This window comes from Nannospalax galili, unplaced genomic scaffold (genome assembly GCF_000622305.1).
Source record: "Nannospalax galili isolate Female #2095 unplaced genomic scaffold, S.galili_v1.0 scaffold974, whole genome shotgun sequence".
In the NCBI taxonomy this organism is placed as follows: domain Eukaryota; kingdom Metazoa; phylum Chordata; class Mammalia; order Rodentia; family Spalacidae; genus Nannospalax; species Nannospalax galili.
In genome coordinates, this window is record NW_008335438.1 from 1,725,419 (window position 1) to 1,746,817 (window position 21,399).

Below are 21,399 nucleotides of genomic sequence, written 5' to 3' on the forward strand. Positions count from 1 at the left end.
ATCTCCTGTATCTTCTGCATCCTCAGGAGTTTTAGACAAGCAGGCCTTACAGTGATTCCCCCAGTAATCTGCAGGACTCTGAAGGAACTTCTGGAAAGTTCTACATACTCTCAGTGTTCCTATATCTGATGAATGCTAACTTTTGGAAAATGAGTACATAGCCTAGTACAGACTATTAATGCAATCACAACTTTTCATGCTTCAACCAGTGTGGATAAATTGGGATTCCTCTTTCCCTAGGGCAACACTGCTTGGTCATAAAAGATGGGCTGCATTTTCTGTCCTCCATTTTTAGCCGGAAAGTCAGCCGGTTCCATTCTTGAGCAGTTGTGTGAATATGTGTCTGTTAGGTGCACCTCATGTGAGCTGCTGAAGAAACGCCATGGTGACTCTTGCTAGTAGCAGACATGAACTGCCTATTTTCTTATGTAGTGAACTTTTCTGGTTCTTTCTTTCTTGTGGTGCATGGCTTCTGGTGGTCTTTTGTAAGGTTTGGTGATATGAAATGCACATGGTTCTTTCTCCTGTGTTACCCGTTGGCAGGGTAGTTGGCATGAATGGTCCATGTTATATTGAAGGAGAGGAAGACATAATGATTTTGAACATGATGGGCCATGGGTTGGCCCTACCCTCTGTTTGGGGTATACAGATAATATTGACTTTCCATTTCATTAGAAACAAAAGATGTACAGCTTTCTGGCACTAGTGAATCAGGGAAACTTACTTGTCAGTGGTTGAGCCATCGTTAAGGTAGATCCAGTTAACTTGATTTCATGTGAGATGGATTTTCCTAATCAGAAATAGCTGTTTTGCTGTTGTTTGTCCTTTAGCAAATTACCCTGGCTGATAGCTGACTGTGGAACTTAGTTTCTAAAGAAGCCAGTTTCACCAGAAGCCAGTTTCACCTTCATTGTCTTTGAGTGTGCAGTGTGTTTGAGTTTGTGTTTGTGCTTGTATGTGTGCAGATAGATGTAGAGGCCAGAGGTCAAACAGTGTTATTCCTCAGGAACCATCCACCCTTTTTTTCCAGATGGGGTCTCTTGCTGGCCTGGAGCTTGCTATGTAGGCTATGCTAGCTTGCCAGTGAGCCCCAGAGGTCATTGGCTCCACATCCCCAGTGCTGGGATTACAAGTGTGTGCCACCATGCTCTACTTTTTAATGTGGGTTCTTGGGATTCAACTTGGTCCTTGTGCTTATAAGTTTAGCACTTTACTAATTAACCCATCTCCCTACTTCCCAGTTTTTCCTTCATTTAACAATGTTTCCCTCATTCCAACTTGAACTCTGTGTTTTATGACAAGCCCATGACTGATGCCATCTATTGGCAGTGGGCAGGGTGGACACCAATGGACCTCGCTCCAGCATTATTATGTGGGAAGATTCTGCTTGTCAGAAAATCCTGGAGAAAGGAACTTCTGAACCAAGACAGATGATCTCAAAGTTCTGGGGTCCTCTCTTTGTGACCTGAGGATTTTTCTACCAGTTGTTCTGTTGCGGGTGATGTAATGTCATCTGCTACCCTGCCAGTAGCACCTCTGGAAAGTGGGTGAGAGATTTGAACACTGAACTTTTCCCAGTCAGAATTGCTCAGGATTTCTAGAACTTCCATCTTGGAAAGGAGAGGTAGTTATTTTCTGTGGAATTATGGTCTAGTAGTTGTATCTTGTGACTGGGTGCCTTAGTCAGAGGGCTCACATTCTTTTACAAGTTTTTACCCCAAAACATGTATCTTCCAGTGACAGTAAATCTAAAATGTTGCATTTGAACAGTCAAGTATACTTTCCTACATGACTGTATTTGGCTGTCTCGGTGGAAGGCCTAGCCAGGGACAGTGTCCACTCTGACATGACTTAAGAGACCTTTTTAATTCTCATTCCTCAAGCCAATGGTGACTGATTTATGGTCCATGGGTCACAGCTGGCTTGCCATCTGTGTTTGAATGGCTTGTAAATGAAGAATAACTTTTAATTAATGGATGAATTAACTAATTAATTATTTTTGTGTTTTACTATTTTTAAATGGTTCAAGGAATTAAGAGAGGAGCCAGAGTAATGACTCAGGAGAGAAAAGCATATATTGTTCTTCTAGAGGACCTACATTTCAATCCCAGCTCACAAGCACTAGTAATTCCAGCTCCAGGGGATCTGACATCCTTTTCTGGCCTCTAAGGAAGGGTACCTGCACTTACATGCACACCCTCCCACCCCCCACAAGCACAAATATTTAGTTCAAAAAATAAATCTGAAAAAAAGAAGAAAAGAGAAGGATAGTATTTTTTGATGCAGAAAAATTCAGATTCAGTATCCTTTTGATAAATTTTCATGGCACACATGCAGCTGTAACATAGAACATCCATGTCTTGTCTGGGGTTGCTTTCCAGTTACAAGGGCAAGTGTGATACTGGTCCACAAAGCCTAAGATATTTACTATCTGGTGCTTTACAGAGAAGTTTGCAGGCCCTGCCCTGAATAAATAAAGGGGACAGTCTCCATTTGCCGGTCCATCTGTGGTATGGGGTGAATGAAAAGACCTGCCAGGAAGCCTTGTCGGTGTTTAATTAAGGATTTTTTTTTCCTGGCAACTTTGTCATCATCGTCATTGTCCTTTGAGTCCTCCTGTTTGTTTAGGAATGTGCACTCAGCCCCTAATAGCAGCTGTAAGGTGACAGGTTCCAATGGCGGGGTCCTGGAGGAGGCAGGTGATTTGTGGGAGCAGGTTCTGACAGGCCGGTCTGATGAGGTGCTGATAGCTCTGAAAGCTGTTCTCTGAGGGAGCCCTGTGTTTGGAAACTCTTCCTCATCTGCTTTTGTTTTTTTTCTTTTATTGGGGGAAGTAAAAGAAGAGAGGAAATTAGAGATGCTAACCTTTTCTTTTGTGTGTGTGTGTGTGTGTGTGTGCATGTGATGCATGTACATGTGTCTGTGTGTAGACCAGAGGTTAACATTAGGTGTCTATTTCGATCACTCTGCACCTTTTTTTGATTATTTTATTTCACTTTATTTTACCATATTTTTTGAGACAGGGTCTCCTTGTAGCCCCAGCTGGCCTGGAACTCTCTACGTAGACCAGGCTGGCCTCCATTTCACAGAGAGCCACTTGCCTCTGCCTTCCAAGTGCTGGGATTACAGGTGCTTCTGGATTTTTAGGTGGGATCTGGGCATGCTTCATGTTCAAATGACATGACTGAGCTGTCTCTCCCCTAGCCCTTCCGTTTTGCTGGCGACTTAGCAAGCTTTTCAGATGCTCTGAAAACGCCCTTGGTGTTGTATGTATATTTTGAGACTTTGCCCATAGATCCAAAGCTTTACCAAAGCTTCCAGAGACATATCGTAAAATATGATTTGGAACCAAGCCTAATGTGTCATGATCAGAACATTAGTCTTAAGCAAAGGATGACATGCTTAAGCCTTATTAGTATTATAATTTTTTTAACTAAAAGAAAGTTGAGCAGACTCCATTTCAACAGTTTTCAATGTAGGAATTCCCTCAGCCCCATTTGATTACCATTTGTTGAAAAGCTTAATGTTTTTGTAGGCAATTCATAATTTCCACGTGGAACAGCCTGAGAGGACACGAGCAGGAGCCAGTGTTGTTTTTGTAGTGGGATGGTGAGAATATTGGTTTTTTTTTTTTTTTGGTACTCTTTCCCCCAAAGGATATAAACCTGCAGAGGAACTGTGGGGCAAACGTGGGCACAGTGTTTAAGCCTTTTGTAAATTCAAGATACTCTTTTTAGGTCGTCCATGAGGAGTCAATAGAATTTCTTGTGGCTTAATGTCTTCAGGAAGGAAAAGATTTTTCTCTAGGCTATAATAGTACCTAATTTCCCTTTTCTTTCCTTTATTTATTTATTTTCCCTATCAATAAGAACCAATTGTGGAAGATGAAGGAGCTGGGAAAGTTATTACTTTTGGAAGAGGTTAATAACTTCCTTAAAAATATAAATCCTAACGCTACTTACTTTCCTCAAAGGAACCCTGTTGTCTTTCAAGTTGGTTAAAGTTCTAGGGGTAGACATGGATTTGTAGGTACCCAGCTGCTCAGTGGCATCAGGTTGCACCTGGAAAGGAGGATTTGGGGCTGTCATTGAGGAGTCCCTGCCAGTTGCCAGGGCCCAGGGCTGTCTTTCCCACCATCTGGTTTTGGTTAGCTCTCTCTGGGCAGCAGGGTGACTCTCATTTCCTCCAACCAGTAATGTTATATAGGCAGTGATCCTGGGCTGCCCTAACATAATTGAAAATTATGTGTATTGTAGGCTCAGAGTACTGAAATGGAGGCTCATAAAAATATGTGGTGCAGGTAGCCTACAGAAATCGGACATGCCCCACAATGAAGCTTTTATGGAAACCAAGAATTACAAGTCTTTATGTTAACACTACATTCGGGGTATGATAGTTCCTAGGTGGGGTCCTCAGGGCAGGCCTGTCACTTTAAACCAAGCCTGAACCTCCTGATTCAATGGAGCTGGCATTAGGATGCAATCAGATTCATTTTACAAATAGTCAAAGATGAAAACTTGCCCATTCATCAAACCCTTCCTTTGGAGCATAGCAGGAGGTAATGAGTGTGTCTGTTCAGATTGGCAGGGCAGTTTTATTCACCCAGTTCTTATGAGATGGAGAGGTAGTGTTGCTGGGTGTTCATTTTTGGTTGACCTCAAGGAAATGACTCTATTGAGTGGTTTTGACCAATGCAACCCCTGTAGTTATGTGGCAGATATGAATGGGAAGAAGTCAGGGTGAGACAGGGAAAGATAGATTCCCAGAGCCACCTGGCTTGGATGACAGGGCTGAGGGCAACTTGGAAACATTTATGTTAGTGGTTTTAAACTTAGGGTGATTCTGGCTCCAAAGTCATTGGCATTTGGAAATGGTTTGTTTGTAAGGATGAGTAGGAGGGTCTTGCTAGGGCTCCTTGTCTGGAGACCTGGAATCCTAGAAGTCCTTCAGTGTTTGGGCAGACCACCACTCACTCCCCTATCATAGATATGGTATCCCCACCCCACCCCCTTTTTGTTTTGGTCTTTTTGAGATTTAACAAGTGACAACCAGAGATTTGTGGAAACAGATTTAGTGGAAGGTCTCATCAAGTTACTAAGAGCTAGAACTGCTAACTGGTTTCTTTGCCGTGGGTGCTGCTTGGTAAAAATCCCAAATTATAGAAGATAAGCCTTCTCATGTAGATCTAGGTAGGAAAAGTAGTACTTGTGTAGGTATCTAGTGAGCTAGGATTGTCCAGCCTTAGGGATAACCACATTTGGTTTAGATTTGCCAATAGGTATGCTTTTAAAGAACCATGGGCAAGTCTATGGATGTCTTCAGCCCCTCTGTTCTCCCAGAGTTTGAGCAAACCCCTCTTTCTGGACTGCCATTTGATCTTTTTTCTTTCTATTGAGACTTTCCTAACTTATCTAGATCTACTCTGTGTAGCTGTCTTTTCTTACCAACTCTACCTTTTTTTTTTTTCATTTTCTGAATACCACAACTACATTCTGCTTTGACCTGGCTTCCCGTCTGCTGCCTGCCCTCATGTGCATGAGCTACCTGGGGGCAGATGTCTTTTATATCTCCTTATGCTTGGCAAGGAGGCAAAGCACGCTTCCATCAGTGTTCATTGGGTAAAAGTTCATGGGCCCATGAGGTGGCTCAGCAGGTAAAGGTACTTGCCACTAAGTCTTGATGACTTGAGTTTCATCCCTGGGATCCACTAGTAAGTCATTTTGCTTTGGCTCTCTGAAATGACCAAGGCTGTTCCTTATGTACCCTCTAAGCAGTCATGGATGCCTTAGTCACATGACATTTGAAACCCTAAAGGCTGTTGCTCACGTTCTTATAAGCATCATGTCTTACGTTTTGCTCAGTTGTTTGAAGATTTCCTCAGTGAAACTGTAGTTACCTACCAAAGTCAAATGTCAGAACTCCTTAGGGTATGCGAAACATCTCTGGGACTGAGCTAGCCACCTCAGTTTCCCTTGTCTGTAAAACAAAAGAAGGAATCCATTCAATTGTTCTGAAGTCCTGCTGACGACTCATATATCAATTTAAACAAAAGTATCTTATCTTGCATTCATTTCCTACCCCAGAAAAAGGCGGGGAAGGATATACTGGCTTATAGCTTTGTTTTTATCTCAGTGATAAACCTGTGCATATTTTAGAATTCCTCTGATCTTTTGAAATGACTGCATAAATTGCACCTGCCCTGGGTGTATATTTGCTGTCAAGAAATATTTTGTGTCTTCCAAGCTTTTGGCTTGCTTGAGGAATTCCTCACTTGGCCTTGCTTGAGCACCTTCTACCATATAAAGGACGTTTGCACACAGGTGCTTGAAGTGAAGAACGATGACATTTTAAAGATGAAGGTTGCTGAAAGAGCAGATTTGGAATTGATGGTCTTCCAGGACATTTACGGCTGAGATTCATGTTTGTTTCCTACCCTTGGCATAGCTCTGTGTTCCGTCTTTTCTTCCCTGAACCCCTCTTTCCTCCATTGCTCTCCTCTGATAAGGTAGTGTTGATGAATCTCTTTTATCCGGAGTCACCCTGTAGTTTAACTGCAAAGACAAAACCATGGTTGCTAGTCATGTACATTTTCTGTATTTGAACTTTTAGCTTTAAGGAAGAACTTGTAGATGCTGCATAGTTTTTCCTTTTGTTATTTGCATGCATGCATATATATATATATATATATTACTTTCTGGTGTATGTAGCAGTTATTTCTCAGTGAGCTATCTTGCCTTCTCCTCCTGAATTTGTTGTTTTCTCTTTTCAAGTATCTTCAAATGAAATGGCCACTACTCGATGTCCAGGCAGGAAGCCTCCAGAGCAGACAAGCCCTCAAGGATGCTCGGTCGCCATCTCCAGCACACATTGTCGTAAGTGACTCCCACTCACAGTTGGTCCTTTGTTGGGGGACAAAGAAGAAAATGCCTTTTTTTCCTTAAATTTTTGATGATGATAAAAACCCTCGTTTGTCAGTTCTTTTTATTTATTTTTTTCTGGGGCTGTTTGGATATGATCTGTATCAATAAGCAACTCATTTTCTGTGACTGTACTTAGCAATCGTCACAAGGAAATGTTCTGGGTCTTTCCCCTTTCTCTGTGTTTTGGGTTAGAAGCTAGCCTTGTGAGCCTTAGTTAATAGGAAATATTTACTATGGTTTGAGTGGGAAACTAGAAATGATATTGAAGTAGTTGTAAAAAATGCATTTGTATATGGGAGGTGAACAGAGAAGAGGATTAGGAAAAGACAGTCCTAGTTCTCAGCCTTTACATCCACCGATTTACAGTGATTCACTCTAGAAAGTAACATTTTACAATAATGTCAGAAAATTTCATCTGAGCCGGTTGACTGTAAACCTACAGTAGAAATGAACTTAGAAAGGCCAAAATTAAACTTAATCTGTGTAAATCTGTATATCCGTGAACAGAGAAGAGGATTAGGAAAAGACAGTCCTAGTTCTCAGCCTTTACATCCACCGATTTACAGTGATTCACTCTAGAAAGTAACATTTTACAATAATGTCAGAAAATTTCATCTGAGCCGGTTGACTGTAAACCTACAGTAGAAATGAACTTAGAAAGGCCAAAATTAAACTTAATCTGTGTAAATCTGTATATCCATAGCTTTGAAAGTGTGTGGGTTTGACAGAGAAAACATTTGTTTTTAGTACTAAGAGACCTTAGCATTAAGTGTTGCCATATATTTTAAATGCGCTTCTCCAGCATCTTGTAGGCTCTGAAAGTTTATAACTTAATCTCTTGAGAAGCTCAGCCTTACTAGAATATTTTTTCCCTTCTATATATTTATATCATGAGCTGGACTTCATACATTTGAAATAATTAATGAAAGATATTTTTATAATGAATTCCTGACAGGTAGAATTATACAAAGCAGGAGACAATTCATGTATTTTTAATTTAAGTATCACAAAATGTTGCCCGTTAATATGTTTGGCTTCTGTATTACTTATAATCTATAAAAATTGCAAAATAATTTTAAGTAGAAAAATCTTAAGATGCATTGGATCAAGTTTTAGGCTGCCTACTGATGGCAGCTTGGGGTAGTAGACTATATGAGCTAGACCTCAGTCTTAAGTTTGTGTATCAGAAAATAATTTATTTCTGTAAAGCCACATTGGAGTCATGACTTATCAAAATACTTCACTTCTCATGGTATAAATAAGGCATGTAGAAAGAAGGCTGACATTTGCTAGAAGTTTCTTTCCTCTTCTAACCCCACAATTAAATGGATGCTTGTAATTACATACGTTCCTAGAATGTCAAGACTTTAGGGATGGAGATGATAGCCTTAGACCATTTTAGGCCCAATCTGATTTCAGAAAAGGAAACTGCGTAAGACCCAGAGATGTCTTAAGTGAATTGCCCAAGGTCACATGCTAAGGTAGTGGCTGGAGCAGACTGGATCTGGTTCTTTGCTCCCTTTCCAGGGCCTTGTGGCATATTCTATGAGAGATAAAAGTAACGTTTGGGACTGACTCTGTTTTGCTTACTATAAACTGGCTCACTGTGAGGGACAGTGACAGAAGTATGAAGCCGCTGGCTTGGGCTGTTGATTCACGTTTCTCTGCAAAATTAAATGCCACGTTACAAAGTCTTAACATGCAGAGATTTGAAAAATAAGTGTGACGGTTATAGAGTCATAGAGTATGAAGCGAGGTTCACGTTCTCAATGCCTGTGGATTTCCCAATGTAGGTCCAGGTTTGAAATACATTCCTCTATTTTTGATAGTGCTCAGTGGAACTTTCCCACATGTTTTAGCTACAGAGAAAGGAAGTTATATTAAAGTCTCCTCAAGGCTCTGCAAACCCGAGAATTGGTTCAGAGCAGGCCCTTCATGCCCCTTGTGGTGGTGGCATAAGATCCACAAGATCTTTATTAGCAAGACCCCCGTACAAGAGTGGGTTATTCATTTGGAAAGAGGTACATCTTGTATAAACATCATGGGAACAGTTGCCACAACTTGGGTTGTAAGAGCCATTAAGAATCTGGAAGAGATGCTAAAACTGTCTTTCCAAAGTTAGTATGGATTTTGGCAAGGGATGTCGTGTAGGGACTTAGGCTCCTTTATCTCATACTGTTTAATAGAAGGCGTGTGCACCATAGCAACCACTTGGGAATACACATACCTTTGAGGTGGGGACCTTTGTCCAAAGGAGCCACAGCTGGCAGTAATCCTGGTAATAGTCACAGGAACTTGTCTATCTCTGCTGTGTCCTTGGGGACCAGGGGACTGACTAACCGTTGCATAAGGGTAGGGTTGGTGGAGGAGGGTAGGCCTTCAGAGCTGAGGAGAAGAGAAGGCTAGAAGTTTGGGCAAAAGGAGACTGCATTTTACGAGTGCCTGAGTAGCTTCTCATTGGACCTGAATCAATGTGTCAGCCCAAACCACCCACACTATGGTGGTTCAGTGTCTGTGTAAAGGGAGCTCTTGGAAGTATGGCTCATACATCGCCTGGGCCTTTGTAGAGTTTTACATTGGCTGGAGGATCTGGTTGATGTTCAGATTGGTCATGAATGACCAGCTTTGCTCCAGACACTTGAAGTTCTCCCTCACACTTAGTTTTTCATCCTGTTAAACAAAATGTTGTCATATCACAGTGTATCACCAGATGTGTTTCAAAATAGCCTTCTAAGGATTGCTTCCTAATTTCTCTGAAGTTTGGATTTATTGTAACTTGTGGGCCAAGTTGTTTCATAATTATTTCTGATGTTTCACTGTGAAAATAGAGAAGTGTTCGGGTTTGTTAATTGTCACTCAAGGCTACTGTGATTAGTTTGCTAAGGAAATAACTTTCTCCATGATCCCATTTGTGAGAGAATCCTCACATAGGAATTAAAGAAGTTTTATGGACTATCTCAATCTGATTGGGGTTTTCCTTGTGGTAGGGGTTTGCTTTGTCATAAAGTTGATGTGGGGGGCTGCTGGAGAGATGGCTCAGCAGTTAAGAGCATTTACTGGTCTATGAGAGGATGGGAGTTTGGACCTCAGCACTCATATTGAGTGGCTCACAACTTCCTGTAACTCCTGTTCCAAGGGATCCAATGCCCCACATCTGGCCTCTGGGCACCTATATACACTTGTGTGTATACACACAAACACAAATAAAATTAATCTTTTGAAAAAAGTTGGTTTGTGGAATAAATATCCTTCACAGACAGAATTCAATTTAAAATTCAATAATGTGTATTCCTTTGTTCATTTATTTTTCTGGTGCTAGGGTTAGAACCCAGGGCTTTGCTCATGATAAGCAAGCACTCTACCACTGAACCATACATACCCTAGCCTTATCCAATAATATTTAAGGTTAAAAAACACCCCGTAATTTTGGTTCCTATAGCTGATATGTAGTGTTTGGTATAACCTGGTGATTCTCAATCTATGTGAGAGAAGAGAAGAAGCCATTCTTCAGGGATGTCTTGGTTGGCTAGCCAAAACTTGAGCTTTCACACAGGCAATCTGTGCTTTCTTCTCCCTTCCCCACACCCACTCTGCCCCACTCCAATCCACTGATTTCTTAAAGTCTCAAGAACACACTTCTGTCTTCAGTTCCATTTCCTAATTCATCCTACTTTGTGCTCTCTGGCATTATTGAAATTTATTTTCTAATTCTTTTTCCTCTCACAAATTGAAGGTCCTGCTGCAGGACTATGCTGGGTGGTAGTGGTAGTGTCTATGTGAGGCTTGGCAGAACCACCTCCAGCAGCTGGTAAGCTGTGGGGTTAGGGACTACTCCCTGGGTACCACCCCCAGGGTCTTTGTTGTACGAAGACCTTCATTTAACTTCCTTTAAACCCAGTGAAAAAAGATTCGAGACCAAAAATGGTGGTATTTTGGTATAGCATGTATCTTACAAACTAGCAAAAAGACTTCAGAAGTTTTTACGATTTTATCTCAGGGGTTTCCTTTTGAAGTCAATGTGGAATTTTACCTTGGGGTGGATTTCTCATGTTTCTCCGTCTCGGGTGTTTTGTTGTGTAATGAGCACGGAAGTGTGGGATGGGAAAGCAGGCTGAATCCCAAGGAAGAAGCCCGCCAGACAGTGGTGGTGCACGTTTGTTGTTGTTGTTGTTACTTAAATGCTGAAAGAGCAGAAACGTAGAAAATACAGCAAAGCGAGCAGGACTTCACACGGGATCTCTACCGAGGGTTTCCAAACCAGCCCCAGGCCTGAGGAGCCAGTAGCTTTTGTTTCTAGAGAGTTCAAGGGCGCCTACTCAGAGTTAATTAAAAAGCCAACCCCAATACCATCCTTTTTGTGCTTAAATGCTTGTGAAGTTTTAAGTTTTTTTTCTTTTTCTTTTTCTTTTTTTTTTTTTAATTTTCCCGTTTACTGGAATCTATTAAGTGGTAGGAGACTCTGTAATAGATGTTGAGTGAGGCTGGTGAAACCATGGTATTCCTTACCTTGCCAGGGGTCTCGAGAGGTTACAGAGCCCGTGAGGGAATGACCAGGAAGACCTACTTATGATTGAAAAGTTGGTAGGATTATGTGCCTGGGTGTCTCCAGGAGAAGACACACACAGTTAGGAGAGATAGTTAAAGAGTGCAGGGGTGCAGTTGACCACGAGGGCTAGGTTCTGCTCTGAAGTACCATAGGCTAATAATGGTTGACAGCATTTAATGTACTAGCTATTTTGAAACATAGCTAGTAGAGAAGATTTCAGATGTTCCCAAGTATGCACAAAACGAATGATGACGAGAGAATGAATTTGCCAGTTACCTGATCCGATCCTTGCACATGGTAGACATCTCACTCTAACTCATACATTTGTGTAGTTGTTATGGGTTAACAAAAAACTAAATGTCTATTAGAAATGCATTTTGGAGGAGTGATAGGAGTTGGTGTATGAAGGTATAGAAAGGGAGAGATTGGGATGGTGGAGCTAGGCAGAAGGGAAATGTGTGAGACCGTCCCTAAGGGAAGAGTTGGTGTGAGAGAAACAGGTAGTCAGGTGGGGTGACCTGGGTAGGATATGGTGATCTGGCACCTAACCTGTGAGGGAAGTCGTGAGGGGTTTGGTAGTTATGTTAAACTTTAGGCCCTGGCAATAGTGGACATGGACAGATTTGGATGGAATACCAACGGAACCACTGGTGTGAGATGTTGGCACTGAGTGGGTCAAGTAGGTGACTGGAGAATGCTAATCACTGAGTGGGCATGTTAGATCAGGATAGGGGTGGAACACTTTATTTTTTCCTGAGGGATTTTGCTTGTACTGATCCAGTCATGGATTCAATCATGGGTTCATTCACTGATGTTGCAAATATTTTGTGAGTGCTTACTGTGTGGAAGAAAAGCCTTCTAGATATTGAGAGGAAGTGTTGTCGGTGACAAACAGCAATCCAAAACATGGTGAAGAGGGTTGTGATGTTCCATGTGCCAGCTATGCTGGCTGCTCTGTAGATGTCTTGTTACCACCATTCTGCAGAGGAGGAACTGGGCTCAGGGGGGCCCGTGTTCAACCAGTGGTAAGAGTCAGGTTGTTTAACAAGGTCACCTCACTCCAGCACACAGTCCCCTTAACCATCCTAGAGATAGCTGAGAAAGAGACAGTAGGCGGGTACTAAGCATGGTTGAGTGGTGTTCCCCGGGCTATCGGTGGGTGCACCAGTGGAGCGCCCCCCTCCACCTGTGCGAGGGGTGGCTCCAAGAGTCCTGCCAGCTTCCAGGTTGGATAGGATGTGGCCTCTGGTTCTGAGTGATATGGCTATTACAAAGGATTCCTTGGCACCTGTAGGGGTATAAACACTTCTTGGGATGGAAGATGGTGAAGTTTGGGTAATAAGAGAGAACCTATACTGATTTTCTTAAATGTTTCCCCCACCCCCACCCTGTGGACTATTTCTATTCCCTCTGCTCCATGTACATGTACTTTTCTTGTTATTTATTTGCTTAATCCATTTATCTATGACTCAGCCGGACTTTCTAGAACACTTGGCATGGGTTTCCTGGCAGCAGCTGAGTCAGAATTTTCCCATTTCACAGACAGGGCTGTGGTGAGTGTGTCTGTTTTGTCTATAAAACAAGCCCGTAAGGAGAATTAATACTTCATACGGAGAACTAGGCACCTAGTTTTCTTTTGGAAGGAAATAAGCAGTGAATGGAATCACAGTGCTCTGGAGAAAGTGTGTGGTGAAAAACCCAAGTGGACGCTGGGCCATGGTGGAGTCCAAGGTCAAAAGTGCGCATTGTCCTTTTATCCTTCCAGAAACTGCAGTTATTGAGGTTTGTGTTGCTGGTGTGGCAGCTGACCACCATGTTGATAGAAACCCTGTCACAAGGATTGCATAACCTCCATGTTGTCCCCTTCCTTCAGAGCAGAACCATGGTTTCAGGATCTTAAAACCCCACACTATCTCTCCTGCCGCCCCTCTCTTGCTCATGTCCAGGACAGAAGTGGAGACTTTCTTCTTGGTACAATATGGACTCTTAAGAGAGTTCCATCCGTATTGTGAGCTGAAATCTCTCTCCTTGTAGGACTGGCTCCCTGATTTGTCTTTTGCTGTCTAATTCTGCATGTACTTTACATGCCCCGACAATCAGAAAACAGCTGTTACCTGGACAGAGTTACCTCTATCCCTAGCGACAAATCTTTTCTTTAGAATTACCCTGTTCATATCTTCAGTGACTGACAATCTTGGACTATTTAAAGATGGGAATAGATCATTTTTTTGATTATTAAACCATTCTGTTTCTAAAGGAAGTGAAATTAATTTTAAATGAATGCAGTATCCTCCATTCATAAATTTCGTGTTCATTTAGACAATTTGGAAAATTGCCCATAATCTCTCCACTCAGAGATTACATTATGAATAATTTGGTATATTTCCTTCTAGGCTTTTTCTTCTGAATGTATTAATATTCATATTTCTTTTTCACATACCAGAGCTCACAGTAATGCTCAATATTTTCAGCTTTGTATTTGTTTTAAACAAAAATTACTGTAGTCAATAAGCAGTTCATGTCATTAAAATTCTTAAGGTTCTTTAGTGACCGGTAGGAGTCCCTGATACAATTACGTCCCAGTTTGTGTAATCAATGCCATGTTGAGCTTTTATATGGTGTCCTTTTGTTTCTATTTTCTGGATGATTCTGCGGTGCTCACGCTTCGTTAATGCATCTTTGTCTTCCCCTGCCCCCATTCTTTTGGGATTCCTAGGAGGAATTTAGATAAAGAGGAAAAGAGCTGAAAAGTGACTTGCTTTTGACATATAACCATGAATTATTTTCCTGAATGGCCTCAATTCTTCTCACTATCAACTACTAAGATATCAATTATTAGATTAGGATCACAATGGCTTTAATGTCTTTGGGGAATTTAACCAAAGAAAAAGTTCAGGCTTCCCTAGAGACCTGAACCCTTACCTCCACCTGCTCAGAACTCAACTGACCAGGTTTGCTTCACCTTCATGATGGGCAAACAAAAGGCTGGTGGCCTACATGGTCTGCTACAGTGCTGTTATCTCATGGGCTCATGCTTAGTCATCTTAGAGAATTCATACTGAACATACGCTTTGGGATGCCTTGAAGCAAGTTCATTACTTTCAGGGCTATTTTAGAGATCTAGAGTGTACTCATAACCCCAGTTAACTGCAGATCCTGTTTACTTATAGTATTTATTTCTTCTATTCCTTTTTTTTTTTTTTTTTTTTCCTTTTTGAGACAGAGTGTTTCTATATAGCTCAGGCTGGCCTCAAACTATCAATCCTCCTATCTCCACCTCCAGAGTGCTGGGACTCCAGTTGTATGCCAGCATATGTGCTTTAGTTACAGTATCTCTCTTAGTGGCATCTTATTGGGCAGACATTTTTTATTTGATGCTATGTATGAGCTTGATCAATATCATCACTCCTGGGTTACACTGTTGGGCAGACATACCCAGTTTTCAGAGATGCCACTGGCTCCTACGTGAAAGATGTGCCCATAGTAAATGCAGAGAGGCCTGGCAGCCTTGCTCGGCTTTCTGCCATTTCTCGATGCTGGGTCTTGTTGTGCTTGGGAGGAAAGTCTCTGGCAGCTCCTGCTAGCTAGCGTTTCCTGACCTTTGTTTCACAGAGTGTTTAATAAGGTTACTGGAAAAAGAGATTCTCTCCTAAAATAGGTTTAGGAAGCTCTGAGTTCTGCAAGGCCTGTAAGTCTATTGCTGAGCCTTGTTTTTTCAGGGGCACTTTCAGATCCTTTCTAGAGGAGGACTGCCTCTGCAGACTTCTTCCTAGCACTAGGGACAAGATCGGAACTTACTTTGGGAAGTTGTTTTAATTTCAGCACCTGCTTTGTTTACTGAGCATGGGAGCCTGTTTTAAATTAACATGGATCTACTTAGAGCTAAACTCATGGTTTGAACTATGTTTATCTTTCTAGTAAATAAAACAAAAGTGTTCCTTTGGCACCCACCCCATCCTGCTTGTCATTTCTTGTCTTGCTGATTAACTAACTCTGTGTTTGGAGCTTGCTTATTTCTCCAACCAGATTGTAAGTTTCTTGAAGCCAAGGAGCTCCGTGGTTCATTTCTCTGCATGTGGCTTTCTCCCTTCCCGCTGTGGTGCTTGGTTAATTAAGCAGAAAACCAATTTCTGGTAAGGGACTGGAGCTGATTTACTTGGAAACAAATGTGTCTTCATCATGACCAAAGAGTGTTCACAAATGTCTTGGTTAGCACAGAGCTTATACACATGTCTGCTCTCTCTTTCTACCTGATGTGGTAGCGTAGTTATTGAGAAACATAATTTGGGGTTATGATATGGGGCAGGGCCTACCAGTAACTTGATAATTCATCCTTCTACATTCCAGTACAGAGCTGAGCATATCTAATCGCTGTGGCAGCACTTACATGGAACAGGGATATACAGAAGCTCCAGCAAGCTAAGCTGTGGGGCTTCTGCCTCTTCCAGCTTGGCTTTAAATTGACAGTTCTTTATGGGTCTCGGGGTGGAGGCCTTTTTCTTGGGAAAAGGGCACTCAGTTGGGAAATCCAGGACTTGGTTCTTGATAATGGAAAATGGTTGTATTTTGCAAATGTTATGTTGTTTATGTAGTTAGCCGTTAAAAGTTTGCAAATCAGATTTTCACCTCTTGTAATACTTTAATATAGATGGAGAAAACATCTGTACTTTTATTTATTTATTTTTAGAACTAGGAAACTTTTAGCTAGAGCTACATAGTGAGATCCCATCTCAAATATTTGTTTTGGAAATTTGTGTGAGTATATGTGGTGTATATGTTATATATACACATGTGGTATATGCACCATGCACAAGTGTGTACAGGTGCATGTGCCCATGCATGTACAGCAGAGGATGACATTGGATGTCTTGTTCTATCACTGTACACCTTATTCCCTTGAGTCAGGGCCTCTCACCAAACCTGGAGCTAGGCTGTTGGCCAGCAAGTCACTCTCTATAGCACTGGGGTTACAGTTGCACACATGACCATGCTCAGCTTATTACATATGTGTTGAGGATTTGAACTCAGTTCCTCCATGCTTGCATAGCCAAAGCTCTTATCCACTGATGCATCCCCCCAGTCCCTTCTTCTCTTTTATTCCATTGATATAGAAAGAGAAAACATGTGGCTATTAGAATTGAAGGATACGGAGAGCTCAGGAGGGAGGGACCTGTTGGCTCTTGTATGGGGAAGCGTGGTTATATCCATTTTCTGCATAAGGGTAGAAAGTGCAGTTGGCAGAGTTGCCTGGGAATCTCCAGGCAAGAATGACCATATTCTGATAATTCTCCAAGTCTGCACTTCTGCATGCCAGATTTGGCCTCCCTTTGGTGTCATGCAGGTGGGAAAATGAGCATGTCCAGAATCAAATGAAAGGCCAGTGGTCTTTATTAGTTGCTCATGCCCAGAACCTCAGAGTTCATTCTTTTGATTACTCCTTTTCTCTCATGGGCCCGCTTCCATTCTCTCACCCCATCCTGTGGACTGATAACCCTATCAGTTTACCATGTCTGCTCCTTCTGTGTGTGTGTGAGAGAGAGAGAGAGAGAGAAAGAGAGAGAGACAGAGAGAGAGAGAGAAAGAAAGAAAGAAAGCGAGCTTTGGGAATTCAAAAAGGATATGAAAAGATGCGTGAGAGATAAAAGGTGGATGATCCACTGATTAGTAAGTAGAACATAGCTGCAGTTGCACAGATGCCTGGTACAGGGAAGGGAAGCAGAAACCACTTCTAAAAGGTAGGGGAGATGAGAGACAGGCAATCCTACCCTGGGACAAGCCTGTAGTCCTCATACACCTCAAATCAATTTGTGGGTTTGGAAAGACGGTGATTTCTCTGCCAAATGAGACTCAGAGCACAGTGTCCAGGTGCCATCTTGAAAGTGAATCTATTGCTCAAAGCTGAGTTAGCATAGAGATCTGAGATCAGGGAATAACAGGGAATCTCAATTTGGCCTACTACAGACTCTGGGTGAGGAAAGCTCCAAGGAGGCAGCTATGGAGGAGAGAGAGAGAGAGAGAGAGAGAGAGAGATCTCAGTTCAAACCCCTCTGCTGTCCCCACCATAGTCCAATCTGCCTTCACCCCTCACTTGGTGTTCCCAGGATGTCTTTGCTGATTTCCTTACTTCCTAACTTTGTGACTTTCCCCAGTAACATCATTGATTCCATAGATCCTATCATATACCTCTCCTGGAAATCTGGGGTTAAAGCTCCTTTGAAAGAGAGCAAGAGCAGCTATCAGACACTTGGCCCTGTCAGCTGATTGAAAGGTGGACCTTGAGATTCAAGGGCTCAGAATAGACAGGATCCAGGCTGGTTACATTCAGACAGCCATCATGTATTGTTTTGACTGGGTCACCTGTAGGCTGTGTAACTGTATGGCTAATACTTTGGTTATAGTACCCTCAATGAGACTCAGATACCCCTGATGGTATGCACTCAAGCCCAGGCTCTCCCTGGTTCTTGTCCAGGCTCCGGCAGTCTTGGGCTGCAGAACAGGTCCAGAGAGCTTGATGTAATCTGTTTTCCAGTTTAGGCCTGCATGGCAGGTAGATCTGGGCACTTATTAAGTACATCACTGAGACTGTTTAATAAGAATGAGACAGGGGTCACAATGGGTCCAAGTGCAATGGGGACAAAGGTCGCTTGTCCTCCTTGCTCCTAGGACACAAACTGACTGCTGTTTTCTCTGGATCTATGTTTCCTGGCTGCCAAGGTGAAGAAGGCAGCAAACCCCTGAGTAGACAGGCAGAAGAGGAAGGAAGGAAGGAAGGAAGGAAGGAAGGAAGGAAGGAAGGAAGGAAGGAAGGAAGGAAGGAAAAGCCTGAAGCGTAGTCTCAAGACTCGTCTATATGTGTTCTCTAGAGACTGGGTGGACCCTGAACCCCTTATCTATACCTGTCTTTGGGTGCTTTCTGACTCCTTCCTTTTCTGTGGCTCCTGAAGATAAGCCTGACTCAGGGTCTGGGAGACTGTAAGCTAAGTATTTCTCCCCAGCCCTTTGAGACTCAAGGAAGAAGCTGGCCTTGACTGGGGCAGGACCAGAAAATAACATATTAAAAAATACCTCATAATGGACCAGAAACATGACCAGACTTCCTGGGAAACATTTGTTGGAATCCAGCTGAAACTCAGGAACAAAAATAGTGTTTCTTTTTTCTGTTTGGTTGGTTGATTGAGACAGGGTTTCCTACAGCCCAGGTTAACCTCAAGCTTACTGTGTGGCTGAGGACGACCTTGATCTTCAGATCCTCCTGCCTCTACCTCCTAAGTGTTGACATTACAGGTACATGTTACCATGTCTGGTTTATGCTGTGTTCGGGATTGAACTCAGGGCTTTGCACATGATGGACAAGATTTCTGTCAATTGAGCTATATCCCCAACCTTCCCAAATAGTTTATTTGGTCTGAGGTAGCAGTCTCCTTTCCCCCAAAGCCCACAAATACAGGGATACATGATACTCAGAATCACAGTGACCCAGGCAGGGTATCATCAGAGGCAAGTTCCAACAAAGCATCAGAGGCCACTTCTACTTTGAGGATATAGCCAAGCACCTTTCCCAAGCTCTCCTCCATCTCCTTCTGTAAAGTTCTTAGTAAGTACAGGCTTGGTTAATAGCATGTGTGAACTGACCTTCTAGCCTCAGAGTTCATGTTAAAATGGACTTGGGTTCTGAGGATATACATAACTTTTCTTCTTGATTATAGAACCCCCTCTTCTGTTTACTGTGGTGGACTACCCTTGCCCTGTTCATCTGGGTTCTGATGGACATAGGATTGGACAAGGGGCAGACAGGCGATACAAATGTATGAGTTTTAATGCAGAGTCTAGACCTGAATTCTTTGCAATTACCTTGCTATGTAACTACATAGGTGCATGGTAGCTGTGATGTACACATACCCTGTGCCTTTGGGTGGAAGACCCTCATTTGCAGAGTGTTAAGATGGGTGCAGGGAGAGTGACTTAATGGCACTTCTTAATTCTGTGTAGCTAGCTCTTGTCCTGAACTATCCAGTCGGGGAGGCAACACCTTAACCCTTTGGAAATGGTTATCTTAAGCTTTAGGCATGTGATGTAGAAAGAGTTGTTTCTTTTTTGACTTTTTAGTTCTTTCAAAGTAAAAGTCCTGGGGTGTAAACCAGTTTGGCCACAATGTAAATAGGAGTTTGTGGGTGCAGAATGCACCTACCCTCTAAGAATGGGCTGCTTCCAGATGTTCTGAGGGTTGGTGTAAGGAGAAGAGGTATACCCGGGCTTCTCCCTGGTGATTGACCTGTAAAGGGAGGCTTGTGAGAACAAAGGAGTTTCCATGATTTGTTTCTGCGGTCATGGGGAATTCTGAAAATGAACTTTAGGGATTTTCACGAAATTCCTGTTTTTATATTTTTTAGGTTCTCAGACTTTCTTTTCTGGCTTCCAGGCACACAGTTGTCATTGCCCCCAAACTCTCTCTTTTCTTTTGTTCCTTGGGAACTTTCTCTTGTATATTTTAGAAACATTGTTTTCTTATCACAGATAATTGGTGGGGAGCAGAGAATTTTGTTATTTCTTTTTGACTTATTATGGCTACTTGTCTATCTGATGGAATTTCTTTCCATTTTCCATTAAAACACATATTCAGCATGAAAAGGTAGTACATTACAAGCCCAAGAATATTGTTCTCAGGCCCTTGAGCTGAGCAGTGTTTGTTCCTAGACTGTGCACTGGGCATTATCATTTGGAACAGCAGTGCGGAGGGATTCTGAGGCTCAGGATGTCAGGCCCCCGAGGTCAAGGATGTGTGAATGGATTCAGAGAGGTCCCGGGTGAAGGAAGAGAACAAAGGCTTGCACAGGGCACAGCACTCTTGATGGTACTTTGGTGATCACAGTATAGAAAAAGTGTGAGAAATTGAGCTTCCTATTGGACCCACTAGGGTCCCGTGTGATGCCTTTGAAGGAGTTGTGCTAAGCCATCTTCTTAACCACTCTACTCAAAACAGGTTGCAAATGAAATGATCTTCATTTAGTTCCTTATCTTTTGCTACGATGAAACATTCTACCCAAAAGCAACTTAGGGGAAGAAAATTTTAGCTTACAGTTCTAGATCACAATCCACCACTCAGGGAAGTCAAGGCAGGAGCTCAAAGCAGGAACCTGAAGGCAAGCTTGCTTGCTAGACCACACAGCATTACCTCTGAACAAGAATCTCACTTCACAGTCGGAAAGAGCAGCAGGAACCAGGGGAAATGCTGCTGCTCCACAGACCGGCTCATACTCAGCTTTCTTACACAGTTCAGGACCACCTGCCTAGGAAGTGGTGCTGCTCACAGTGGGCTGGGCCCTCCTACATCAGTTAACGATCAAGACATGTCCACTGGCCAATCCGATCTAGGAAATTCCTCAGTTGAGGCTCTCCTCTCAGATGACTCTAGGCTGTCTCAAGTTGATAGTTAAAGCTAACTAGGGCAGATGGGAAAGAGGAATAATTTTTATCAGAACCGGAAATAAGGAGGTATCCAACAGGTAAAAGCAAGGTGAGGAGCTGGGCTGTGGTTTACAGCCTGGCTTTTTCCCACTTTGCTCTTCCATCAGAGATGTCCCTTTACAGTCTGTGATGGAGGTGTATTGGGAGCACGATCCACGAGCCATGCCATGTAGTTGCAGCCCACTTTTGAGGCATCACTCCTATTGAATGCTTAGAACATGAGCAATCTTGTATTTCTGACAGGTAATAAACTTTATTTCAGGAGCAGATGGCACAAGTCTCCTTTTCTCCCACTCTTCAGTTAAACATTGCATGACTAAAAAAAAAAAAAAAATCGCCAGGCATGGTGGCACGCCTTTAATCCCAGCACTCGGGAGGCAGAGGTAGGCGCATCTCTGTGAGTTCAAGCCCAGCCTGGTCTACATAGTGAGTTCCAGGCCAGCTGGGGCTACAAGGAGACCCTGTCTC

General features: G+C 42.6%; 1 protein-coding gene across 50 annotated transcripts in view; it reads left to right on the forward strand.

Annotated features, from left to right (window-relative positions):
* Tcf7l2 (transcription factor 7 like 2) overlaps positions 1 to 21,399 on the forward strand; it is a 204,595-nt gene that overhangs the window by 69,891 nt on the left and 113,305 nt on the right. For all 50 annotated transcript variants that reach the window (XM_029562118.1, XM_029562115.1, XM_029562117.1 and 47 more), the window contains one exon: positions 6,771 to 6,872. In XM_029562118.1, coding sequence (XP_029417978.1) covers positions 6,771 to 6,872 — 102 coding nt within the window. The remainder of the gene's footprint in view (positions 1 to 6,770; positions 6,873 to 21,399) is intronic.